Source organism: Molothrus aeneus, chromosome 7 (genome assembly GCF_037042795.1).
Source record: "Molothrus aeneus isolate 106 chromosome 7, BPBGC_Maene_1.0, whole genome shotgun sequence".
NCBI classification, from domain to species: domain Eukaryota; kingdom Metazoa; phylum Chordata; class Aves; order Passeriformes; family Icteridae; genus Molothrus; species Molothrus aeneus.
The window spans coordinates 11643535-11671275 of record NC_089652.1 but is presented as its reverse complement, the minus strand read 5'-3'; the positions used below and the strand labels follow the sequence as shown (position 1 = coordinate 11671275).

The 27741-nt window shown below is 40.4% G+C and overlaps 1 protein-coding gene across 1 annotated transcript in view; it reads left to right on the top strand.

Moving 5' to 3' along the window:
• The first annotated feature begins 270 nt into the window (after window positions 1–270).
• SATB2 (SATB homeobox 2) overlaps window positions 271–27741 on the top strand; it is a 125784-nt gene continuing 98313 nt past the window's right edge. The window contains exons 1-2 of the mRNA XM_066553508.1: window positions 271–489; window positions 19941–20117. Coding sequence (XP_066409605.1) covers window positions 321–489; window positions 19941–20117 — 346 coding nt within the window. The 5' untranslated portion in view covers window positions 271–320. The remainder of the gene's footprint in view (window positions 490–19940; window positions 20118–27741) is intronic.

Genomic DNA, 27741 nt, shown 5'->3' with positions numbered 1-27741 from the left:
TGCTTGCCTGCCGAGCGCGATGGGAACTGGGGCGCAGCACTGCCTGCCCCCGCCCGCGGCAGGTTGGCGCCGGGCGGGTGAGGCGAACCGCTCGGTTCCAGCGGGGCCGGCTCCGGCGGCGGGAGCGGGGCGGCATCACACCCGGCCGCTACTCGCCCGGCTTCACGGAGCTGAACCGCTCTGGAGACGGGCATCGGGGGCCCGGCCGGATGAGCGAGGCCCGGTACTGGCCAGCGGCCACTGAAGCGCCCCTTCTTTCTCTCGCCCTAGGTCCGTGCTCCTTCTACTGCGACCTGCCAGCGGGAGCAGCGTCCCCGAGCATGGAGCGGAGGAGCGAGAGCCCCTGCCTGCGGGACAGCCCCGACAGAGGCAGCGGCAGCCCCGATGTCAAAGGGCCCCCCCCCGGGAAGGTGGCCAGGCTGGAGCAGAACGGCAGCCCTATGGGCACCCGCGGGAGGCCCAACGGCGCCGTCACCAAGCCCGTGGGAGGTAACCGTGCGGCCGCGCTCGCGGCGGCTCCGCCGCCCGGGGCGCGCAGGGCGGCGGGCCCGGGGGAAGCGTGTGGCGGGCGGGTCGGCACCGTGCGCGGAGGGGCCGGCAGGTCCGAGTGGCGGCTGGAGAGCTGCTGCCCGCTTTCCTGGGCTAGTATTTGGCTGCTCGGCACCGCTGCGGTGATGGGGATCCACGGGAAGATTTGGACCGGGCGTGCGGCGCGCAGCCCTCCGGCGTTAGAAGGCCGCCTGCCGAAAGAGGCCAGCCCGGGCCGGGCTCTGGCCGGGCAGCTCTCAAAAGGCGAGAGGGTAACGGGGTGAGAGCGTGTCCTGCGCTTGGCGCTTTCTCGGTGCGGATTGCGCTGGAGCAGCCCACGGGCATCCCCCTGCCCCTTGTGCAGGGCACGGCAGCGGCCGGGCGGCGGGCCTGGGCAGCGATTGCAGCGAAGGGCAGCGCCTCCGGCTTGGGTGCGGGCGGTCGGGCTGCCTTCGCGGATATAGGTGACACCAGTTAGGTGCGTTAACATCCACCGTCACAGCTTTAAGAAAAGGGTCACCAGGGTGGGAAAAATGGTAGCGTTTATGGTTGGATTTTGGGGTTTTATTTTTCTTTCGGTAAGTAGAATTTTGTAGGAGTTGTTGTAAAAGAGGATAGGGCATGTGCAAGGTTTAGCTCTTTCAGCAAATATATTGAGCATTAGTTTTACAGTTTTCCTGCGTTTCTCTAGAATACTTAATCTTTCCTACCTTGCTATCAAGTTGCTGGTCAGTTTTGTGTTAAGAGCGTGTTAAGTGCGTGGCTGCTTTTTCCCCTCCTTTTGTTCCAAGCAGGTAAACTTTCCAGTCACTTCTCTTAAATGCCTTCTTTTTTCCTCTTAACTCTGATGCTGTCGTGTTTAAGACAGTGCAGCCTCATGTTAGGAAAAGTATATTTAAAAATCTTGAAATTAACCAGACATTGTGAGCAGAATACTGCAGGGAAGGCCATCAATAACTTTACGTTAAAAAAAACCCTCTGTATTTGTGTTCTAAAATGAGCAGAGCGGTAACACATAATTGTAGTTGTTTATACACAAGGAGTTTGTGTAGCTGGCATTTCGAGAGATACATTGAAATGGTCGTCACATGACTCTCTATTACGTGAGGTTTATTTAGCGATTTTACCATTAGATGCTTGTTTTAGACCTCTTTGGCTCAATAGGCTTCCTAATTGCTGAAGTTTGCTAAGGAGCTGCAGATTTTATTTTAAAAGCGTAGGATTCATTTATATACCTAATGAAGGGTAAGAGAGCTCACTAGTTTTTTACGTTTCTTTATATCTAGTTTTTAATCGTCTTCTCTGTGTTCTTCCAATGTATGGAAAAAGAAGAAGCAGCTTTGCAGTGAAAGACTTGTAATACTATTCCACTTAGAAATTGGTGAAGAAATAATTTGTTGAATAATTGTAAAAAGGAACTAGTTAATCATATAAAAAGTAGTGTATGTAGTTTTACATGCCTTTTTCGAGACTTGGGCATTAAATCTGCTTGATTTTTAAAGGAATGTTAGAATTAGAGCTGAAATATTTTTCCTTGGGGCATTTATAGAAATCTCCTTTAAGAAAACTCTTTCAAATGTTTTGGAATATATGTTTGCTTTCTAGTTGCAGCTGTATTATCCAAGAGAAATTCAGCAGCTTTTATAGTTACATTGGTGGTTCAGCCTGAATCTGGCCTATTAAGCTGTGGAAGATCTCTTCCACTTAAGAAAAATACTTTCATTTCTGAAAGCAAACTTTTAAGAGCCTGAGTTTTCATTCATTACTCTTCAGCTCATTTATGAAGGTGTTGTAGACTCGAGTGTAGAAGTGTAGGGGAATAAGAAATGCAGGAGTAATTTTTTTCTTTTTCCTTAGCTGGTGTTCTTTAAACAGTCTCAGTCTCTTTGGATTTAGGCTGTTCATAATAAAGGTTATTCATTACTCCTTATTGATACTGAAAGCAAGAAAAAAATTATTCCTTTCTGGATACTTACCTAGGTTCTATAATACTCAATACTAAATTAGTTAAGGCAGATTTTTTTTAATAAGATAATGGTGCTGTTTAAAATTGATTTTTTTTTTCTCCTGGCAATACTCTTACAATAAATCAACATAGCTAATTTCCAGATATTTTCCTTCTGGTCTTTTTCAAGTTTGATCTTTAAGAACCTGTTACGATCAAGTGATCTTTTCCTGAATGCAGATCACACCTGTTTCAGGTATTTTTGGAAGTCTGTATCTTTGCAGTGATTACTGTGGTCTTAGTAATTTTTTCACTGGAGTTGTGAAATGCATCTGTAGACATTTGTGGATGGGCTTACTTTAAATTTACTGGCAAATTAGTATAAAAATTATTTGAAGTAAATGCTGATAGGGACTCTCCTGCTATCGTGCCTAGAGTCTGACAAAAAGGAAACTATTGAAAGTCATAGTGAAGTGACATCCAGGGCTTCAGCTGCCAGTGTTTCTATTTATTCTTATTTCTTGGGCTTTAACAAGTGCTAATACTTACTGAATGTGAATTGTATTTAGGACAAAAATGGAAATACTTTCCCGAAAACTAGAGACCATTTCAGTTTTTTTGGTTTATTTCTAATTCCATAATGTGTATCTGAAGATTTTGAAAGCAACGCCAAATGCTAGCAATTCTTTTTCTCATCTCATTTTGGGCCTTAGATATGTAAATGCTGAAATTCCTTCCTATTTGTCAAGTGGCTTTTTGTTGTAATAATATCAGTTTCTGAAGTTAATCGTGAGAACAGAGCAATAAGCTCTCAACTATCTGCAGCTATGATGAGTGTGATGACCTTTGGTAACCAGTTTTATAATCGTACTGTTTGCTGTAATTATTTTTCTAGTGACTTCCCTGAGAAATAGAGAAATATAATGCTATTGGTGTTTCTAGCTTTCTCACTAGTTTTATGAGTGAAAAAGTGTTTTAAAATAAGCTTGTGTAATGCAGACAGAAAATCAATTGTTCTCATGAGAAATTTTGCATTATGACTTTCCTAGTTTTTTATTCCTAACATGAATGTCCTTAATTCAGAGGGCTATTACAGCAGCTATAATAATCTAGTGAAGGTCACTAAAAAGATAAACAAGGTCTTAAAGGTTGTGTTTAATAGGGGATTTAAAAGTTTTGGTACTGTTTACAATGTTGTCAGCGTCAGCCCAATGTATTAGAGTCCAGTTTTGGTTTGCCTGACTAACCCAGTGCTTCTGAAATATTTCAACAGTTATCTGACCAGTCTGTTTTAAAACCTGTATGTAATAAAACACAAGTGCTCAGATTTTAAGGAGAGTAAGGTTCCTTGGAAAAAAAGACTAATATCGCTTTAAAAAACATATGAAGCCTGGGAGAGAGTTTAGAGCAAGCAAGAGCACTATGGTGTTGACAGCTTTATATCCCTGTTGGGTAACATTCACTTACTAGGATTGGCGTCTCCTCTCAGTTAGTAATTCACTCCATAAGGATTAAAAAAAAGAGGGATGATTAATGACTAGGAAACTTATATTTACAGAATTGTTGATTGCAGTTCGTGAACCTGTTTGTGTAAGAGTGGATGTACATATATATATGTGTGTGTTGATTTGAAGAGTGTAGAAAATAAGCATCAAAAGCTTCTGAAAGCAGTTTAAAATGCCAGTATGCAGTGAGCTGTTCTGAAGTTTGATTTTGCTGAAAAAGAGGCATAGAACCAAATGGTAGCCAAGGGAGCATGTTCAAATTTGAAACAGGAAATGATGGCAAAACATTTTTTGTTTAGATTAGTTTGATGCAGTCTGATAATATGTTCATATTCATTTAACTGTTAAAAACTGTGATTCAATTTACAAAATATTGATGGAGGGAAAAGCTTTTGGGCAATTCAAACCAAAGTGTATGATCAGGATGTTAATCAGTAGCTGTACTTAGGGAGCTTGTATGAAGTCAGATGTAACAGAAATGTGGATGCAGTGACTCTTCGGAGCGCTGCTGCTGATTGCTGTGAGCCCCCTGAAGTTCAGTGTATCGTGGTCGTGTCTGCCTAAGTGTAGTTAAAAATCAGTTTTAATATATCTCTGGGGTGACAGAAACACAGGCTGATGGTTAAAGAGCTGTTTGTCAAAGTCCATTCTATATATTTCTGTAAAAATATGGTAGGGTTTGTACTACCTTTTATATCTTTACAAGCATGTACTTGACTGGAGCAAAAATTCACTTCTGTGCAAACGGAAGAATACAGCCTGATCAAATTTGCTCCTCTGTTCTAAATGGTTAGTTAACATGGCATCCTGAGCGCAGTAAGGAAGTGTGTTTCACTTGTCCTTAGGAATTGAGCAAAGTGAAAGGTTTAAGTTTTCGATTCCTGCCCAGATCCTAGATTAAGAATACCTTCCTGCTGCCTGAAAGAAATATGTAGCTGTTGGAAAGAATTAAGCGCGCTGAAATACAGAAGCGTGAAAGCCGGAAACCCTTGTTAGTTTCAGGAACCAGCATAGATGTATTTTTATGTTTTACGTTTATATTTTATGTTTTATCTGTAGCTGCATAGTTGGAAAATGTTTCTTTTAATTTTATATTATTCAGTAGGGATTTAGAAGAAATGTAAAATCTTGCATTTTACATGTTTCTGATATATAATGAGGACGAAACCTCTAACAGGAACAGTAAGAAAAGCAAGACAGTGATTTTTTTTTTTTGGGACTGATTGTTAAAAATGAGTTTCTGGTATTTTTGCTGATCTTCACCCCTCTCTCCCTTTTCCAGTCAGGCTATATCATGTAAATAGAACAAACAGAGCAGTCATTCCCGAAGGGTCATGCAGTATATCAGCTGTATTTTTGCTGAGGTAGAAAAATAGTCTTTCTTTATGTGTTTTCGGTACTTGGTCTGTTATTAAAATAAAGATACAGTTGGTTGAAGTGCATGTGCAATTGAACATACACATTAAACAGAATATAGGGTATCCACCCATTCAATGACTTAGACATAATTTGATGTTTAGGGTAATTTTGGAATCCTTAAGTTGCATCTGCAAAAAGACACCAACAATTTTGAATTCAAGATTTAAGATTAGTGGTAGTAAGATTTTTTTCTTTCCCCCGCAACAGTTCCTAAGTGTTTCAAGTCATCTCCGTGCTTCTTTTCCACACCCATGGCCATGTTAGTTAAATGCATGCTGTTATTCTTATCACAAACCAAAGCAAAGAAAAAGCAACCAACATAATTGAAATTATCCATATTAATTCTCTGTTTACTCCTCCCTTTTTAAGTTGGGTCCTGCTTTTTCTTGATCTCACTGGGATAGAACATAGTATATTTACTGTCAATTATTTATAGGGCAATTCTTTGGCAAACTCACCTTAACAGGAGGTTTCAGTAACTCCTCAGAGCTGTTTTTTGTGCCTAAAGAAGATGGCAAAACCATATTAAAAACTAAAAAGATGCCAATGAGGTAACATATTTTCAAGAAATTAAATAGTGAATTATCTGCCACTTACAATTTAGATGAAGAGTTCGGATATCAAAGGAAGGCCAACAGTATTAACCTTTTAGTATTATGAAGAAACACTTAGAGGTAAAGCTTGCAGATTCCTTTCCCAAATACCTAGTTTTGTGGAATCCTTATATTCTCTTTAAATGCTCTTCTGCTCTGAATATTTTATCTTGATTTAAAAATAGAAAAAACCTGGCATAATGTAACTGTAATCAAGTCATCATTTCAATAGACAGCTATGTCATACCGAAACTTTCTAGTTTGTAGCACAGACTTTCAGATGGTATCACTTACTTTAGGATTCCTTTAAAAGTATTTGAGTTTAGTTTTCTTCATGGAGAGGCTAGCCTGAATATTTATTTTTGCAGTTACTTTCTATTATTGATGTTTTCTTTAGAGCTGTCTGTGTGGAATGGGGAGGAGAAGGGCCACAATGGTGGTCTGGAGCTTAAGTAAAATACTTGAACCAGTAAGATTTTTGTCACTCGTGTTGACACAGAACATGGTAATACAATATGACAACTATGGTGCTGTAAAATGAAAAGTTTTATTGCAGTCATGTATTTATATTCACCAAACATCTGTGTGACCTGTTTAGGAAAATTCTTATTTTTGTGATTGAGCAGTCCTCAACCTGCTTTTAAATCTTATTTTTAAACTTTTCAAAATAGCTGAAAATCTGTAAAACTTGGGAAGATTTTCTTTTGAATCCCAAATTGCAAGGCATAGCTAAGTTAGGCCTTTAATTACTGCCCCTCATAATTTAGTTAAATTAGTAACTACTGCTGTGTTTTTCAGATTAAAGGCTCAGTTTTTCAAGGTATAAAGTATTACCAAGTCCCTTTGAATTGATAGGACGGGGGTTTGTTGGAGATAACCTGTGCCTGATTCATACTCTGTAACTACCAAAGGAGCGTGCTCTCCTTTTGAAGCTCGCAGTGGCTTTGAAACCAGCCCGCTGTGTTGAACAAGGAGCCAGAGCCCTTTCTAGCTCTGAAAAAATCTCCTTGTGGTAATTGGTTCCTACTGTACCAAATGTCCGGGGTCAGCTGCATCAGTCCCCACGGTGGCATGTGTCACTAATGCAGATGTAAGAAATAGTCACAGTAGACAAAAGGCAGCTGAGTATTTGACGGCTTTTGAGAAATGTTTTCTAGCCTCTAGAGATACTAAAAAAAATTGCCCTCCAAGAAGCTTTGTACTTGTTGCAGAATGCTCATCAGCAGCGTCTCTGCTGCAGGGCTGAAGACAAATGAGTTTACATTGATTAGTGCTATGAAAGACACAAAATACTCTGTGCCATTTCATTTGGGGGCACTTGTTAGCCTACCTAGTTGAGGTTCTCATGGCCATTCCCAAGTGTTGACTGCTTTAATGTGTGATATGTTCTCAGCCAGCAAAGCATGTTGTCCATATTGTCACTATTCTATAGTTAGGGATTTTTTTTTTAATCCAGAGTCCCTGCGCTTTGTATGAACGTACATACTGCATCTGTTGAGTATATTTTGTTCTAGTCTTCATTTGCATTGATCTGAATATTGGTAAAGGAAAAAATATTTTCTATTTCCAGTGTTATTTCTTCTATTTCAGGGAACTTTAGAAAAAACATGAAACAGTATTTTCAGTTGTTTGGTTTTTTTTTTATTTTTAAATATATTTGATGGCTCTGTGAGTGTCCCCTGAAGATTTACAAATATACAAGATTTTGGCATTTGTCTATTAGCAGTTTAGAGCTGCTGACATTAAAATACTCTTAAAAAAGATGTTGGAAAGGTTTTTTTTGTTTGTTTGTTTTATTGCTTGGTTAGTGCTGCGTTTTGCTTTGGGTTTTTAAAGTGTAATTCTTACTCTGATTTTTAAAGGTGTGAATGTTGATGTTGCTAGTATCTGAGGACTTACGTAAAACCCCCTTCCGGGAGGCAATTCTACTTAGAATAAAACAATGTAAATAATTTACAGATTGTTTAAAAAATGAAGTATGAGCCCTGCATCAATGTTCTGGTAAACTGGATGCTAGGGAAGGAATACTGTGTCTGAACTCAAGACATATTTTAAATTTCTTGTTGAATGCTAAATGATTATTGGTGTTTCATGCAGTGATGTTTGGAAAAAGAAGATTGTCATTATTTGTAGAAGCTGTATGAAGGGAACAGAAAGAACTTGAAGAAAAAGGACAGGTAGCTCTAGATAAGAGTCTAAGCATATGACTTGTTTTCTAAATAGAAAATTATCTGGGTAATTACCTTGCTAGAAATGTTTAGTCATTGTGCTCTAACTGATGTCCTTGTATCAGATGGACATGCAATATTAAACAATTTAAGCACAACTGTACCTTGTTAGTAGCAATGTCAGCAAGGTAAAGAAGGTCAGAAAAATCTTAATACCTGTCAGACACTATTTTATATGAAGCTGCAGCATCTCTTGAGATAACCATATACCCTCTGTGTTTTCAGAATGCAGTAGGAATGTCTTCCACTTAAACATGCTCCCTCATTTGTTCCCAAAGACAAACACTGAGATGAAAAGACTCACTATTGACAGCAGATCTTTTCAAAGATACTAAACCTGGCATGAAATGTAGGGAGGGGAGTTTCTTATATCAAAAGCATGATTTGTATGGCTGCATACAACCACAAGGTTACTTAGTCTCTCTCTCAGCTGTTCCATTCTATTTGTAATGTTGAGAAGGGGCTGGATTAGTCTGTCTTTACTTGGGTATCACCAACACTTTGCTCTTGAGAAGTTGCTGACTTTTGTCAGCATTTGGACAGAAGCTTCAGATAAGTGAGGAAACTCACAAAGAAGTATTTACCATCTTGGTAATCTAAACTCACGGAGAATGTTTTGCCATAAATTTAACTGACAGGCGTATATTGGAAATGAAGCATGTTATTTTCAAAACTATAATCAGCCTATTTTTTTGGAGAGTAATATAAATTCATATTTTGAGCATATTTTGGTTTATGTGCATTTCCATTATTTATATATTAAAATTAGATGTGCACAATTTCCAGCCTTATTATTTTGAATGGTTATTAAGAAATGTAGTTATAAATTATGAGTTATACAATACTTTGGAGTAAAAGGTGATTTTCATAATGTCTTTTCCCAACTTACAAATAACTTCTTTGCCATATTACAAACATGTTAGCGGAGCAACATGATAGATGTCTCTTTAAGTATCGTAGTAAAAGAAAATGACTTGTATTCTGAGGCTGTGGATAGTTTATGTTGTTTTGGACCCATTTCCCAAGCAGTGATCGAAAACAGATTACAATAACAATTATACAGTCAGAAGATGCAATATCCATTTCTGTTTTAATTGAGTGAAAGAATAATAAAAACATCATTAAGAAAAATGAGGTGGACCTGTCATACATGCTACCAATTTTTAGACTTAGAGAAAATGCAGAGTAACAGAAGTGTGAGGGTTTTTTTAAAATTTTCCTTTTTTCTTTTTTTCAAGTAGTTTGTTTCTCAACCTAGAAATCTGGATAGTAGACTTCATATGAGTTCCTGTGAGCACGTATGCAGTAAGTAGGTGTATTGCTTGACAGTAATGCTCAAGTTAGGCATTATCTGAGTGTCTGGGTCTGGCATAATAATGAATGTATTGAGCCTTTGTGATGACATTAATATGATCACAGTGTCATTTTGACCTGCCAGCTACATGAGCTTTGAGAATGCCATGGACAGGTAGAAAGTAGTAAAAACTACTTCCTTCTCTTTCAGAATGAAAGCTGTGCTGCTTCATGTAAGGGGAGTGTTTTGGTTTTTTGTGCCTTCCTCAAATGTGTGGACCTGAATGCATATAAGAGTACTTGGTTTCTTAAGCCATTGCTCCCGGGGAGAGACTCTCCTATGGCCCTTCAGCTCCCTTGCCATCTCAGGATTTAGATTTAAACCCAAAAGGCAGAAGGGCCCTGTACCAAGGGGCCATGCATCTGTGTGCCTCCTGCAAAGGGACCAGACTGTTGTTGAAGGCCTGAGGTTGAGCGATCCTGGCTCTCCATTTTCTCTGACTCTTAGAGCTGTAAGCAGAAGTGTCCTTTCTGCTGTACCCTACATGGGAAGAGAGAGCCTTGCTACAGTAGCCTTGGCTCTAGTCCTGTATCATACAGCTTTAGAAATCAACATTTGGAATGGCATCCAAAAGTGAAGTGGGAGCCAGTTCGGCCTTTGGAGCACAGATGTAATCTGCTTTCTTTGGCTAACACCTCTCAGTGAGCACATGCATTTGCACTAGCAGAAGTATCTAATTCTTTGGTGTAGGTCTGTGTACATAATAATGTAGCAATTCAGCTTGTTGAGCCCCAAAAGCATTGCTGACTCATCACAAGTGAATCCACACACTGAAGGTCAGCCTATAGGTAGGTCTTTTCTACCCTTGCCCCACAATATTCCGAACTGGATGAAGTATACTGTGCTCACCTGAGAAAGAGAATGTATATGACTTTTGTTCCTTGACCTCATGACTTGTTTGATCAAGATCTGGTAGTTATTAAACCCATTAGATTAATGTGACCTGCTGGCAGATAAATGTATATATTCCTAAAGGACTAAGATTCAAACTGATAGCTGTTAAATGTGTGATCTTACATTTGTAGAGTGGTTCCCCCACAACTCTGCGGTAAGACAGTACAAGAGAAGGCCACTCAGAAGTTGCCCTCGGTCCAAGGGTGGGAAAGATTGGAGTTGGAAGTAAAGGCCAAGCCCCAGAGGGCAGTTGCTGACCCATAATGGGCTGTAGGTGCAGACTGTCTGAAGACTCTGTATTGACTGGTGAAAAGGGAGGCAGAAGGGGAAGCTGGCTGCCTTCTGGAGGACAGAATGGCTTCTACATTTTCTCATTTGTGATTCTCTCCTTCACTTATTTTCACGCTGAAGATTTGATGAAGATTTCTGTGGTCTTCTTCTACCAGAAAAATACCATCTAGTAATGATATTGCTGTAGCAATAGCCTTACCCTTGCTGAAAGTGAAGCAGGATGAAGAGTTTCATCAGTTACCATTGAGTTTGACAACATTTATTCAGAATGAGTTTAATGTGGCTTGTCCTCTTGCGTGTGTACTTGTAACTTTTGCCCATAGCCACTTCTGCCATATCTGTTGGCATTGTCACTTAGAAATTAGGTTTTCTAGTGCTGCCAGTATCTCTAAGATACGAGGAAAGAGGCAGTGGTTACAGTGGTTGCAGATAATTCAGTTTGTCTCTCTGTTGGAGCCTGCAAGTGGGTTTGAAGGCAGAGATATAGGTTGGCAGACATTTATCTTGTAACACGGAGAAGAGGTGATAAGATTTCTTCTTTTGCTTGCCAGGGAGTGATTCACAGAGGAATGGACATGATGGAGAAAAGAACTTGCTGGTGGGTCCCAGTGGAGACCCCAAAATAGGCACGAGTGTGGTCTGCAGCACTTCTCCAGAAATAAAACCTCAAGCCAGCTATGAAGGCTTTTCTGTTGCATTCCAGGGGACTTATCCCAGTACCAGGAGACCAGTTAATAGAACCTTCATTAAAATGCTTTTGCTAGAAGATGTTTTTTTGCTTCAAAAATTACATAATATGGTGGCATCTGCTAGCACCACTGAATTTAAGGGCTTATTAGTGGTTCCAGTTTTCAGGGTTTAAAAATGTTGGTCATTAAAAATAATTTTGGGTGGAACTTGGCATAGAGAGTCTTAACCCCTTAGGCAAGTTCTGTTACATTTTCGAGAGAAAAGGAACAGAAAGTAGTTCCCCAGACTAAAAACTCCTCACAAACCCTATACTTGTTTTTAAGTTAAAGAAACCAAAACCTAAAACTAACAGGAAATTAATGGCTTAAGATGATTTTTTAACAAAAAGTCATCTGATTTTAGAAGTGTTCATTCCACTGATTTTGAGTGAAAGGAGTATATTTTCCATTTAATTAATATTATGAAGTATGGCTCTGGAGTATTTTTTCTTTTGTAACTGGGAAACAAGTTGAAACAACTGAGCTGTTTTATTTAGGAAAAATGTAACTATAGTGTCTTCACCTTTTTCCTTTCCATTGGAATAGTTAGACTTCATTATTTTAAGTGTTCTTTTCCAACCTAACTGATTCTATGGTTCTGTTCCATGGATTGGAAGGCTTGTGTGATTCTGATGGGCAGCACGGTGCTGGTATCCCCAGGATTCCTGCATGCCGGGGGTGCTGCTGCACAGGGGGGCTGAGCTTTCTGCTGGAGGAACCTAGACAGCTGTTTGTGCTGCCTTCTCACTCAGGCTCCCTCAAAGCAGTATTTTGAGCTCTGGGTTATCATTGCTCTCAGTTTTGCTTGTTTAATTGGAGAGGTGGGAGTACTTTATTCTCCTGTTTAATTGCTCTTGCCTCCTGGCTGCCCCGTGCTGGGCTAACAGGGTGGCACTAAGCCCCAGTGGGGCTGCTCCTGCTCCCACTCAGTGAACTCAACAGGTGTGACAGATTCAAACTTAGGGTTGAGTTAGTGCAGCTGGTTTAGCAAAGGGGATTTGTTACCAGAAACAGCTGATTCTCTTTGACTAAGAAAGGTCTCATCTCCTGCGAGCGGCACTTCTATCCCAGACACGCCGCAGGAGAGGCTGTGCCAGAGGTAAATGCTTGGTGTTTTTCTATTTCTCATTTCTTGTTTGTCGCAGCACATGCTCTAAATGTGGCTTTTCTTTTTTACCATTTTTTTAGAAATTCAAGCATTATCGAATCAAGTTAAGAGTTTCATAATATGTTTCTGTGGTGGGATAGTGGCCTGAAATATTTTGTGTTAAATAGTAAGGCTGTTATTTCAGCTAGGAGAAGGATTCTTTGGGTAGTTAAGCTGTCAGAAGCAGAGGACATCTGCAGAGACGGTAGGGACTTATTTATAAGACTTCCTGAGATCTGGGATAGCTGCGATGGCTGGGAGACTGAAGCCACAGAAAGGACTGGAAGCTGAAGAAAGATGTAAATAATACCTTGTGGTTTGCATTTGCCATTGGCTAAAATATAAAATGTAGAAATGCATTTCCTGCCTACAGATTTATTGAATATGTAAAGCCAGAAAAAATAGCCGAGGAGGAGTAGAAAGATATTGTCCTTAGTTTTACTTCCTCTGGCCCTCCTAAGAAGAAAAATTCTACAGTGTAATGTTATTTAACATGATTTTGTTTCTTTGGCAAACACTGTATTAAAATCATCTGTGGACTGAGCTCTTCTTTACTAAATTGCATCCTGGAACAAATTATTTGCAGCGGGCTTATAAAGCCATGAAGAGTAGGAGTTTAACAGCATCACATTACTGCTTATATGCAAAATCAGATATCTTGCATTTTGTCTAGAACACACTGGAGAGCAGAGGATTAGCAGAAAGTAGGGTCTTTGGTTTTAAACAAAACCTTTTGCTGTAATGAGGTGCTTGATGCTGCACAGGATTGGACAGTTGCAGGGGTATGAGTACAGTCTCCTGTATTTGACACAGCGATTTCCCGCTGGCCGCCTGTCAGTGTGTGCACACAGCTTTCTTCACGTGGTTCCGAGCGGTTAGTGACAAACAACTGCAGAGTCATTCCTTCAGTCCCTATTAAAAAAGATTTACAGTGAAAGAATTCTCAGGTTCATAATAAGACTGTTGTAAGCTGGTGTTTGATAAGTAAAAGGCTGAAACACAGTCCATTTACCCAAACCAAGCATTTATTGTAAATAAGTTAAGTGCCATCAACTTACATTCTGTCTGATTTAATTGTATTCATAATTCATGGTGTAACTTGAAAGTGAGCCTTAATGGACATCCTAATGTTTGCTGAAATAAGGGAGCTCTGTCTCTTCCACCTTATCACAGAATTGCACTGCTATAGGCTGAACCTGGGATCTGCTTCAAGCCAGATCCTTCTTGAGCATGAACAGTTGTGTATGTGTGGCCGTGTGGAAACAGTTTGATTGTGTTTGTTTAGCCTGTCCTTGTATCTCCTGCATCTGCAGCCCTCAGCTGGACTCTGCAGGATTTTCTGGAGAAGATCTCACATCACCATCAGCTGCAGATCTATGCTGTGATCTAAACAGAAGTGGTGTTGATATTAAAAAAAAAAAACAAAACAAAACACCTTTTTTTTCCAAATACTGTTTGATGTCTTTCCTCTTGAAAAAGCCCCAGCCAACTGGACAAAATACCCCACATTTTGGAGTGCAGTTAATTTTTCTAATTATGAATTTATCTTCTATTGTTACATGTGATCTTAAAGGTCTTTTCCAGCTGAAATGATTCTCTGATTTTACTTTTGCTCAACTAGTAAAGTCTTTAGTAGAAATCTACTGATTTATTAATATATTAACTAGGTTTTAATTTCTGATCACTTCAGGATTTGCAGTTTACACTGTTTTGAAGAAGTGGCATACTGAGGCTTTAAAGCTTCCCTTTTTCTTTTTTTTTAAATGAACTTAGTAGTGGGGTTAAGTTTTTGGAAAAGGAAATTATGGATTTGTGTACGCTTCAGGATGCAGGATGGCATCTTTGCTGTAGAAATTCAGGTATTTCTGCATAATGAAAGTGGTCAAACTGAATTGGCTTTTGCCTTTGCAATTAGAGCTGCAGGATGTGAAAAAGAACTGGCAAACCTCTCCTGTGCCGATTTCTGCCTTTTAAAGCATTTTTCTCAGTGTAGCTTCTTTTTCAAATTTGTTTAGAAGAAAGGGAAAGACAGTTAAAATACCAAATCTGGATATGTAAGGTCAGTTCTACTGCAGTGCAGAGAGAAATAAATAAATGGACTGCTTTCCCCATGACTGCCTTTGCTGGATAGAGGTCTCTCTCTAAAGAAAAAACAGAAGCAGATTAGGTTTAGGAAATGTTTGTAGTTTGATTGCTTCCTGTGGTTACTGCCAGTTATGGAAGCATGCTTTATTGTTAACTGTACGGAATCTTCATCTAGATCATTTTCTCAAGACAATCCATGCTTTGCTAATTGGGCTTCTTAGTTTCTCTTGTAGAGTAAGGGTCTCATCTTAGAAGTCCAGCCAAAGCTACTTGTACTTCAGTGGTTTTTAGGTGTGTGTGGAAATAAGCATTTGTGGATTCTGCTCTTGCTATTACCTAGATTTTTTTTTTTCTCTGATGGAAAGGCCAGCTTAGAGAATGGCCTATGTTGCAGTCTCGGCTAGGCAAAATGTTTTCTACATAAAGTAATTAAGAATTTTCAGTAGTTTATGAATTTTCAAGTAGATGTCCTGGTTTCTGAACTCCAAACCATAGAAATTTTCTTTGTCTTTGAGGGAGATTACTCTGCATGTGTGTCTGTTCTGTTTAAAACAAAACAAAAAAATTGCGAACAAACAAAACCTAAAAACCCAAAGCATAACAGCAACAACAAAAACTTTATTTTCCACTTTCTTCACTTGATAAAAATCTCTCCACTGTAGAATGATTTCCTTTGGGTTTGACACCACCATTTGATCTCAGTTTTTAATAATTTTGGTGGGTTTCACTCCCAGAAGAAAACATGCTTGTGCTGTGAAGTATTCCCACTAGAAATCTGGGAAGTCTTAAAACCTCATGTTACTCAGGGCAAAGAACTGGCTTTTTTATTAATTCCCTGCTAGACAATCCCTGTACAGTAAATCTTTCCATAACACCATGCTGTTGAAATTAATCAACTTGATGTTTGGAAATTGTTCAAATTAGATAAAATTAAATAACACCTAGATGGGACTCAAAACTTGTCCTGATGGAAAGAGATTTTAATTTAAAAAGACATGAATTTTATTGGTGCTTTTTCTTTCTAGTTGATCTTCATTTTATACTTATTAGGATGCACAAGCACTGCTCCCTATTTAATGGCTGGAGAGGTGGGTGGCTGTTAGAGCTCTCAGATTTCTGCTCTGCCTGTGATGCTGCTGTGCAAGCAGACCATGCATAAACGTTAAGTGCCAGTAGTATCACATCTATTACTTGAGAAAGCATGTGCTGGACCAAGTATTATTTGTAAATAAACAAAAGAGACAGTGCAGGAATTTTTAATACCTGCTTTCTTCTCTTCCTTCTAGTTTGTCATTAGAAACCTGCAGCTTTTACTTGGAAGTCTTAGAGCTGAAAATGTTTTCCAGGGAGCTATATGATTGCAGGTTGATAATACTTTTAACTGGCTCTAAGTCCTTTTTTGTAAATATGAATGCTGTATGCAGCAGACTATCTCGGATTTTCACTTCTCTAATGAAATACCTGTTTCTGTTTCCTTAATTTTTAAAGAATCGATTACTCCCCAGTGAAATAAAACTGTAGATTAAAATGGGCAAGGAGGAGAAAATGCGCATTTGGTCTCTTTGATACATATTTAATTTCTTCTTAATTTCTCTGGCCGTTAGAAGAATCTTTGCAAAAAGTGCAAGTGTGTTTACAGAGACACTCTGTGCATTGAAGCTTTTCCATGAAAGCAACAGCAGAGCTTAAATCTCATCTCTGATTTGCTTTAATTGTGTATGTTATAGAGAGGTAATGATTGCTGCTAACCATTCTCTTCTTCTGGGTAATGTTGGGAACAGTTTTTCACTTCTCTCTTTCGTTGGTTAGATGGAATTCTTGCTGTGTATGGATGTCTTTATAAAAGCCTTTCTGTAGCTCTTGGTTTATGCTCCCCTGACATTTTATGCTGATGCCATCTATATGGGGTCAGAGCTCTGTGGGAAGCATGAAAGAGCTGTTCGTGATTCAGCTACGTTAATCAAAATCCAGGAGTAAAAGCCTGTCGTGTGATTTGCGACTGCTGGTAATGTTTTGTGTGCATACTAGCATTGTGCTTGTCCTTGAAGGAAACAAACTCTTTCCTTTTTAGCCCTCGGAAAACTGCTTGTTTTGTCCCTGTGTGAAAAGCAGTGCGGTGTGTCATGTAGCACGGGCTGTGCAGCATCGCTGCCTGCAGCCTCTCTGGAGCTGGGGGAGCGGGTGCGCGCCAGTTCAGTGCCGGGGCCCAGCCTGCTCAGTGTGTGTGTGCACAGGCGAGGGAGGGTGACAGCGATTCTGGCTGATCCCTCCTCAGGGAAAGAGCTCAGGAGCTCCAGGATTTATGAGTAAGGCTGGCTTGCACTGCAGTAGCACCGCATGTGAGACTGTTATGGATGCTTGGTCTCCAGCTCTCTGAGTACTGCTCCAAGTTCTTCAGCTGGAATGACAGTGAGTAGTGACTAACTTGTATTGCTCTCTAAGGGCCCTGTAGCGAACTGGAGGTGTAATATATGCATGTAGGAGCAAGCCATGGTGTATCTGCATGTAAAGAGCATGTTGGCATCTGCAGAAGTTTTTCCTTTGATTCCAACTGAAAGTACTGAAAGTATATTTATTTTCAGATAACATTAAGAAACAGATAAGTTTGAGGTAGTGAGTTTGTTGGAGATACAACAGTTTAACTCTCTCATGTGAAATAAAGAGCAAAGCAGTTGAAACTTCCTTGGAGTGAGATTGGCTTGGAAATAAGTTTGATTACTTTTGCTTTTTATTTTATTTTTAAAATCAGTATTAAGATTCCAGGTGCTATAGTGAGAGGCATGAGAATAAGTCAGTGTCAGATCACATCAGACAGATGTGGTAACCTGCCCTTTGCTCTCTGTTTTGAAGGTACTAATAGCAGTTTATCATCAGTTACTCTGGGTCACTGAGTTCAGAGATGTTTTGCCAAAAGCTGTTTCTTTAGCTGAGTTCCTGCAGGCATGGGCAGCAGGAAGGGGCAGAAAAGTCATCATGGTCAGGAGTTGTGTGGGGTCCTCTGTGCTGTCCATAAAGTGATATAATGTATGGCATCCATTCTAGCCTTTGAGATCCTGTTTGTACTCAGACAGCAAAGGATGAGTGCAGAGAATAGGTGCTACTCCTGTGCTGAAAAGGAGAGACTGTTGTATGACAAGGAAAGCTTCCAGCAGGAGCATAAAAGACAGCGTGACATTCCTCTCATCAGTTTGCTTCACCACCTTTTCTGTCTTGCCAAAATGTAATTTACACAACTGATATTACAGCCTCAGCATTTGGCCAATTATCTTAATCTTTTGCTAAGACATTAATAGCCCCATCAAAAGTGCTGTGACAGCCTGTATGTTCGACAGGACTGGAAGTTTGTCACTTAAAGAGACTTATTTTTGTTTTAACTAGTTAAATGGTGTATGGACAAATAGAATTCAAATTTTAACCTTTGATAGGAAAAGAAATTTTGTCACTTACTTCAGAGGAACATGATTACCCATGTGCCGTCTCTTCAGGAAAGCACCTAGAGATTTTTTTTTTCACTGAGTTTTTTTTTTAGCACTATGTGTTAGAATTTGGCTACTTGAACTTGCAAAATGCATCAATTTAACCCAGAATCAAGCAGTGAAGAGGGAGCAGTATCAATGTGATGCTGTAATCTTCTTTCATGTTACTTTGAGATGTGTTTTAAAACAAAGAACTGAAACACGTCAAGTGGATATTGTAGTGTGTAGCTTCTGCAGTTAGGATGTCAAATTGAGAGCCACTCTGTGCTAGGTAAGTCACTAACAGAGAATTATGTATCTAAAATATTTTTTAAAGTAGATCTAGTTTCTCAAAATTCAAGATAAGGAGTATTTAAGTTCCTTAGCAGATACTAATATGACTGTATTTATTCCAGGACAGGGTGACTCCTCTGAAGGGATACATAGGTATTGGTTTGTAGATATTAGGTTTTGAAGCTACTGGCCACAGCTCAAAAATATTTAATAGACTTCATGAAGGAAAACTGAAATGTGGCTCTTTCTTCTTTTTCCCTTAAAGAAGTGTCTGGTCCAGGAATACAGTGATTTATGTCCGAAATTCACAAATACACTCAGATATTTTTTGTAGTTATTGTCTGCTGGAAATGATTATATTTCATTCTGAAGAACAGGATTTAGAGTGAACTTGCTGGTAACATTGAGCCTTAGATGGCACATTTGGAAAACTGCTTCAGGCTGAGATTGTTCTCTGCGCCGATATTTTCTAGTTTACCTAGGGACTAACAAGTGATATGTAACCAGTTAAAAAATGTCTGTGACTGGAGGTAGACTGGCCTGTAGCAGGTGGTGGAAATGGCTGTGCAGTGCTGAAGGTTTTCAGTCTGTTCCCTCTTCCTTTTGGGAATGTGCTGTGGGGCTGTTCCCTGCAGATTGGCACGTTTCTCTACTGCCTGCAGTATTGAATCCCTTAAAGTTCATGCCTCACAATTTATCTAATGCCATAGATAACTTGATCCTGTAACCGCAAAAATAGATTTGCAATAAAACACAACAAAATTGAATCCAGACCACCCCCTGAGTTTTTCACTTCTGTGGTTCCTCCTCATTCTTGATTCTTTTTCCAAAAGAGTTGTTCTCACACTCCTCATGGATGCAGTGGAAAGGCAGCCGTGGGTCTCTCTGGGTCTGAGTGACCATCAGATGCCAACACAAGATTATAATTTTCAACAAAATCAGTTCAAAAGTATTCTCCTTGTACAGTGAGAATGTACCATGTGCCATGGTCTGAAAATGCACAAATATCCCAGGGTCCCCCAAGAGGACCAGCCTCTGCTGACTTCTCCATACATTCACTGTGTAGAGAGAAGCAGAAATGGCATTTGCGGGTCAGGCTTTTATATGGTTGAATGTGGAGAAATGACTTTAAAGAAATAGGTACATTCATGGAACTGTAGAAGACTTCTGCAATGTTGAAAAAGTCTCATTAGGAAGTCTTTTTCATCTTTGTGCTGGCTATGATTCTGTTCCTGAACTGTATTCTCTAGAGGTTTTAGTGTGGTTTTTAAATGAGTCAAGTGATGAGACTTTAGTATTTTCCTTGGAAAGCAAACAAAAGTTATCCCACAAAGAAGAAAGGCAGATTTTCACTTACGATGAGTTTTCTAGGAGGTGTGTTAATTTACAAGTTTAATTAGACATGTATGACACAGTTCATGTTCCTCTTATTGATGCTTTGTTGGTTTTTTTTTGGTGTTTTTTTTCCATGTAGGTTTGATGATTCCAGTCTTTTGTGTGGTGGAGCAGTCAGACGCCTCTCTTGAATACGATAATCGAGAAGAGCATGCTGAGTTCGTTCTGGTTCGCAAAGATGTGCTCTTTAGCCAGCTGGTGGAGACAGCGCTCCTGGCTCTGGGGTATTCCCACAGTTCTGCAGCTCAGGCACAAGGTATTCAATAGTTTTTCCCCACTTCTCTGCACTGCAGAAGACAGCACCTGGGGTTGTTTGATGTAAGGAAAAAGTAAGAAAATTGGTAGCAAATCTTGGAAGTGTTTATATCAGTTGTGTTAATTGCTTAATCCTAAACTAGGTGAATAACAAGCCTGACATTTTTAGCCTGTCTAGAAAGCATTAGCTAGATCTTGCTGAAGTGTGAAATCTGTTGATAATGATCAGTCAGGATATTCATGACACACTTGTTCTGCACCACGAGGCAGGTTGCTGCTTCGAGGAAGTCAGCACAGAAGATAGAACCTTTAGGTGTACAGCCGGATGGTATCCAGTATTCCTCTTTGCATCAGGGCAGTTTTGAACGGCATATTGTAGTCTTTAATTTTTTTAAATTATGCATTGTAGACAATGGTTTCGTATATATGCATGCTGTCTTTATGGCAAATAGTTGTAGGACTAAATGTGCAGGCTGATTTTTGTTTTCACTTACCTACTATATTGCTGCAAAACCCTTTGTAAAGCACTGTAGTCCCTTCCACTCTAGTTATTCTCTGTTAGCAGCAAAATCTTAAAATAAACAAAGCTTTCCTCTCTCTGCCCAAAATATAAGCTTAAAAAAAACCCAAACCTAAAATCATAATGTTGAGGGAGATGGGCAGGAGGTGGTGGGTTGCGAAAAATCTTTCCAGAATGAACTTCAAATTTCAAGAGAATTTTTAATACTAAAACAAGTTATTTCAGTGCTTATTCTTTTGGATGAGAAGCCTGTAAGTTTGTTTTCTCTCCATATCACAAATAAAACCTGTGCACATTTAGAGTAGTTTAAAAGCAATTTGCCTGAGGATTTGAATTCTGTCTGGTGATTTGAGCTACTTTGTATAGTTAGGCATTTGAACATGGGAACAGAAGGAGCAATGGTGGTGTTGAATCCAGGAGTTCCAGGCAGTGGTTAATCGCATGGGCTGCTTGTGCAAACTTCTGTCCAAGCAGGGTGATAATGATTCATTTCCTCTGTCAGACTCTGCTCTGTGAGAGAGGCTCAGATTCTTCATATAGGCAGAGTTTATGTACATGTGTTTATTTACACAATATGGTAGTAAAAGCCCTGCAAGAAGGTAGTTGTTTTGTTTTCAATGCAAAATGCTTTGTGTCATCTTAGGGACTCTTTTTTCCTGAATGTAGAAGGTCAGCATATCCCACTGTTTCCATCCTGGTGAGCCAGCTTTCTGTTTGACAGCACTATCCATCTCAGTTAACACGGTTGCTCATCGTGTTGCGAGCTAACATGTGGAACATGCTGCATTAGGTGGCCAAGATTTGATTCCTGGCACTTGCGAAGGGGAACGGGCTTTGCAGAAAACCTGCTCCAAGGGGGCATGTCATCCAGTGCAGTGACCCACACAGGCTGAGCATCTCACTTGGGGGAACCTTGCTTTTGTGGCATTGCTCTGTTGTGGGAATAGAGGGAAGGAGACAGATTGACTCGTGAAGGAAATTAGTCACTGTGCAGGGAGGAAATGGCCACTGCGTTTTTGAGCTTTAACAGTGAGCAGGTTCAGATACTGATCTGTCGCTTGATGTGCTGCTCCAGTAACTCCACTAGAAAATAGAAGTTGAATCTCTAATTATTGCCATTAGTCTAAAAGAAAAGACTAAGGTATTTTCATCTTTAAGGCAACTATTACATTCCTCTAACATCTCATGGTACTGTATTGAGAATGACAGAAAATACCTTAAACATCTATCAGCTAACAAATCTCTTGGTCAGGTTATTTACCTTCACACTGAAGGGCCAGTTCATCAATATCTTTTAGACATCTTCAACAAATACTGCAGGCCATGCTGATCTTAAGGTATGAAGCTGAAGTATGCAGCATGTTCTGCAGTATCTTGCCTCTGTGCTAACTGTCTGTAAGCTGAGGGGTGAGGTACAGATGGCGACAGCCAATAGATTTCTGAGATTGTTTTGTTTAATGTAAAAATTTATAGAATCTAGGGCCCTAATTTGTTAACTAGAGTTGACAGAAGCGTGCTACTAAATTGCTATTATAACAATTTTTTTGCGAACACAACTTTCTGATATTAAAAAGGTAGGAAAAATAAAGCTATTTACTTCATTCATTTTGGTTGTAGGACAAGTCTGCTTCTGTTCTAGTTCTTGGAATTGATTTCCATTAGCAAAACATAGTAATAAATGGTTATTTAGTTCTTTTTTATGATCAACTGAATTACAGGATCTGCAAGAGAGGTTGAAGGTCCTCAGGTGCATTTTTTTCAAGATGCTCTGAGCATCATGCTCTGCAAAACAGTGACATGCGTAGGTGTCCCCATGTCCTCCAGGGACAAAGTAAATGAGTTTGTCAAAGCTTTGGTATTGTAAAAGCTGTCTAAGCTGTAACTTAGTATGTAACAATTGTCACCTTTTGAGTTGTGAAAGTGCTTTATTTCGGCCCCATGACACTGAGGGGAATGGCAATTTCACTTCATCCTGCAAGAAGCATCTTGCCTTTGCCTGTTCTTTTTAGAACAGGGTCTTCTGTGGCAGATTGAAGAGCTGGTTGGAGGGGAAAGAAGAGCTGTGTCAGAGGAGAGAATTGCTGTAGGATTTCACTCCACCTTTGCTGCAGTTCCCCATGGCAGCCCTGCAGAGCTGCTCTGGCTGGAGTTGGTGTGTGCTTTGTGTGCAGGCCCCTGCCTCGCCCTTCCCAGCTGTACAGCAGCACAGCAGAGCCTGGCTGGCAGAAAAGAAACATGGCACAGAGTGGTAGGTGGTATATGCCTCCCTGAGGGGCCCTGCTTTTGGGCTGCAGCCTGGAGCTGCAGAGCTCCCTAGGAGTGATGCTGTGTCTGAATATTTGAGCTGTAAGACACCCACAGTGGTCACCTGGCCTGAGCCTCATGTACTGGCTTGTGGTCACTTGGCTTATTATGGATCATTTTTATTCCTGGCTGCTCGGTAAATTGATAAGTCTTAGCACAAACAGTGTTGGGACAAAAATAGATCAGGTGGTATACATGAAGGTGGTCCCATGCCTCCCTGGAAGAAGCTCTTTATTCCCACACAGTTTGGGCAGAACACATTTATTCCACAAACAGCTGGTTGTGATTTTTCTCTTGATGGTGGTGGGAGAAGAGACTTTTCCAGTGAGTGCTGCCCTCGTGAAACTTCCCTTTTCTGACAGGAGCTGTGAAATGTCTTCTGGATCAGCATGGGAATTCGTTAACAGCTTGGCACTGGGGTGTGAAAGTTGGTGGTGTAAATGGCAACAAAGGTTTAATAAACATTTATGTATTTTTCTTTCATCACTTGAGTCTACACCTGACAATAGGGAACCTGCTGCATGTGCCTTTTAGAGAGGGAAAGAGTCGTGCTTTAAAGGGACACCTGTTCTATGTGTAGTTTAATAAAGTTTACGTGCCCTGATGAAATTTTTTTCTTGTGAGTGAGGTATTCTAACAGGGCTATGCAAGAGAAGGGAGCTGGTAGGAGGTACATAGAATATGCAGTGCTGTGTGCTGGGGCCAAAGTATGAAAGTAGCTGCAATCTGGTATACCCTGCCTGCTCTCCTGTGGCTTTGAGACCTGCTGTGAAAGCTGATTCCCTCCTCTGTGGGGTGGAAGAAGAACAGTGTTAGTTTGATGCTTTTAGTATCTACTTTCTTAGAATCTGTGGGAAAAAGAAAATAGTGTGATTTCCTGTGGATTCACGTTTTTCCTTTTGACCAGTTCCTTGTTAGCTGTTCTGAGTGTGTACATAGAACTGATGAGCATTGTCTGCAGAAGTTAGCAGAGCTGAATGGGCCATTGAGATGGAGTTTGCCTTCTCTTCTCAGGTACTGGAGCTGGGTGTGTTGGCAGGGCAGTGTGGAGTGCCTGCCCTGGCTGTTCTCTGTGGGCAGCTTTAGCCAGGCAGTGGCAGGATGTTGGCTTGGGTTAGTTGCTGTGTGTGCCCATGGCAAGGAAAGGGGTGCACAGAAGAGTGAAATGGTGCTCAGATGTCAAGTTGAAGAGGAAGAGGAATGAGAAAATAGCGGAGAGAAGTTATTACAGAGCAAGAGATCCTTCCCGTCCCTGTCGCTGTAGAGATTGTCAAGCTCTGGTTCTTAAGCAATGCATTACCTTGAGCAGAGCCATTGCAAGAGGCAGTGCCTTGCATTTATGCCTCAGAGACCTCTCTTGTGCCCAGTTTCTTCTAATGCTGTCTATACACTGGAGAGGGAGGAAGATTTGTGCTTGCATAGAGCTGTGTGTGGGTGGTTGGAGTGAAAGGCTGGAAGGAGAGGCTAGCAGTGGTTGGTGGAGAAGGTGTAGCACAAGAACAAAACAGGAAAAAGGTTTTAAGTATCTTGTTGTGCCATGTGGAATTGCAATAGCTGGACTCAGGAGGTGAGTGATACTCTCTGGGGACTGTGGCTTAGTGAGCAGAGATAGACATCTCAGCCCTGTCAGCCTTGAATCACTGGAGTGCAGAAGAGGAGAATTCTTTTGGGCCAGTCAGTGCCTGGCCAGAGTAGCTAACATCCAGAGGTACCTGAGGACCTATTCCAGTCCTACTCCAGCTGCCTGACTGTGAAGCTCTGATATTGCTTGCAGTCACAAGGTCAGCTTGGCTTCGGTGCTTCTACAGAGAACTGTGTTCTGGAGCACTGAGGGAGCTGTCTTTGCAGTCAGCTGCCGTAGGAGAGAAAGGTGGCTCTCCTGACTGTGTAGGAAGGAAACCAAGGCAGAGATATGTTAAGAACTCTCCTCTGGATTGATAGTGCACATAGCTGGGGCAGGAAATAACCCAGGCTGCAAGTGTGTTCGTTTCCTTCAAGGGTTTAAATGTGTGTGCTCAGCCCTGCTCACTGCTGTTAATTGGAAGCCCCTTGCACTTGTGGCCTGCTTTTTAGTATTACCTCAAAGCACAGACCAGATCTGGGTGACACCGTGTTGTTCAGCCAATCATTCCAAGCCCCAGGCTGCTGTGTGTAAGAATGTGGCAGCCAGAGTGCTGTGCTCCTTCACTCAGACTAGCCTTTGTGAGACTCAGCAGCATGACCATCTTGCCTCTTATGGGATTATAACCATGTGTACAAATATTTGAAGGGTGTAAATACCGATGAGAGAATGGATTTGCCTAAGCTGGTACAAGAGGGTAGGGCTCTGAGGCAATTGGAAGGACCTGAGCAGATGATTAGTAGGGAAAGATCCTGTGAAATATTCCCATCTGTGCTGTCTCCAGAACCACAATAGCTTCCAACTGAATGTCAGGTAAAGGGAGAACATACCAGCTGGGGACTGTATTGAACACACACGCACAAGCTGGTTTTATATTTCTGTATCAAGAAAGGTACAGTAAAAGTGTGGTGAAACCCTGCTGAACTGTGCTTGATGAATATAGCAAAGTTTGCTGTAGCTGGGAAGACCAGATATGCTATATTCTACACAAGTGCAAGGTAGCAGTACAGGAAAAAATGAGAGGAAACCTGAGTTCAGGTTTCTTATGTGAGTAATTTGCAATAAATTACAAGGCTGCTATAATCTGAGCTGTTCTGACCCCTCAGCCCACTGTCACTCATGTCTGAGTCATGGCTCCCTATTTATGTGATCAAAGATTTTCTAATGAGAAGAGTTTAATAAATAGGAGAGACATTGGTGAGACAATATTTTAAATAACAAGATGATACAGTGATCAACCAGTTAAATATTGGGTCACTTCCTAACTGTCACGCCTTACTGCCACTTTTTACTTTTTCATTTTAATAGAGTCAGTGTATTGGTCTCACCTAACAGAGTTGTCAGTCTGTGGAAAGCTGCTGTATTTCTCTGAGCTCAAACTCTTTTGACACGGACTATTCTCACCCTGCTAAACCAAGATTTAAAACAAAACACCCCAAAAGAAATGAAGGAAACCCACCTGACCCTTTTCACTCCTCTTCCATCAGTTCGTTTTACGCCATCTCTAATTAACAGCTCCTTACCTTTAGTAATCCCCTTTGTCCCCCTTGCCTCTACTGGGGATATTTATAATGGATAAACTCTTCTTTCTTCTCTCCAGTTTTGCAGTGGCATTATAAAAGGCCCAAATCAAATAATTTAGCAGTAGTATGTTTGAGGGGTGCAGCTCGTACTGACATCTTGCAGTAAACTGCTGTGCAATTCCATGACAACTTGTCTGAGATTGCTAAGCAGACTGGATTTCTTGCAGTGATACTCAGCCATCCAGATCAAAGTTTTCTTTGTAAAAGCTGCTCCTTCTTGAACTGTTCATTGCTTGAGTTGTATTCTTTGTCTTTCTCCCTGATGTTTGAAAAAAGAGGGCTAAGAACTTCTCAAATATTTATTTCTCTCCCTATATACATCATTTACCAGCAAATCACTGTTTTGTCTACCCTACAAAACTTCATGACAACTGTAAGTGAAATTCAATTAGATGGAACTATGAGACAAAGTCACATTTTAATGAGAATATTGAAAAACTCTTCGTTCTTTGTGGGTTTTGATAGGCATTTCTGTGCATAATGGACACAGGGGTTGAAAGACACTGTTGTTAACGATTCAGCATCTCATGCCATTTCAATTAAAGCCCTAGAATTCTCTTTGAGAGTTCCTCAGAACTCTTAAGAAATCTTATATAAAAAATAAAAGAAGCAACAAAGATTGAGGCTCCTTGTATTTGTAGGCTTTGCTAAAATTAATGTTGCATTTTTTATGGAAAACATGATATATAAAGAAATGTTAGAATGTCATATTTATAGATACGTAAATGGAATATATTTTAAGTTTTACTTTGGTGTATATATATAAACACTTATATGATATATTGGTAATTTAGTATACACACATTTTATACATATACATGCATTCAAATATATATTTATATAAAAGTATATATGTGGACGCAAAAACTCAGAATTAAATTAATGAATTAATCTCAGATTACTTGTCATCCTTATTCTTCATTTGTGCTGTTATTTTAAAGAACATCATTACCCCAACAGCATAATCTCCAGTGAATACTTGAGGTTTTGATAAGCTCTTTTTGAAAGTTCTTAACTTCTGACTAGTGGTCAGGAAGTGTCTGTCTTTCCTTTTCTTCCCTGCCACCCCTCCTCAAACTGGCATACAAAAGTTAGCATGTGGTATTGACGTTCTGATCCCAATATATTATTTACAGGATTCTTGTGATGTAACAAAACCTTCTACAAATAATAATCTATTTTTCTAGATGGCAAACATCTGGGTAGTATAAGTAAATGGGTAATTTATTAGTGTTTGAACAGCTTAAAGGAGGGTAAGTAAAGGTAGTCCTGAACAGCTCAGCACTTCTGACGCTGCTTTCCGTCTCATTTGCGGTCTGTGACTGAGCACAGCAGGCTCGTAAGCAGGAGAGAGGGCAGGGGGAAAGGAGGGAGCAGAGGGGACACAATGGGCTTTGGTTGTTCCAGTGAGACTCCCTTTCATCCCTGTCTCTGTGAGATCCCACATACCTGCAAAGGGACTTGGGTGTTGAGTGCTTTGGAGCACATCACGTTTTGGTGACAGCTCTGCCAGTTCCAGTGAACCTGTTGCAGTGGTGTGTGTGTAATTTGTTTGTTCCATGGTGACAATGGATCAAACTCGGGCTATGCTCTGGGA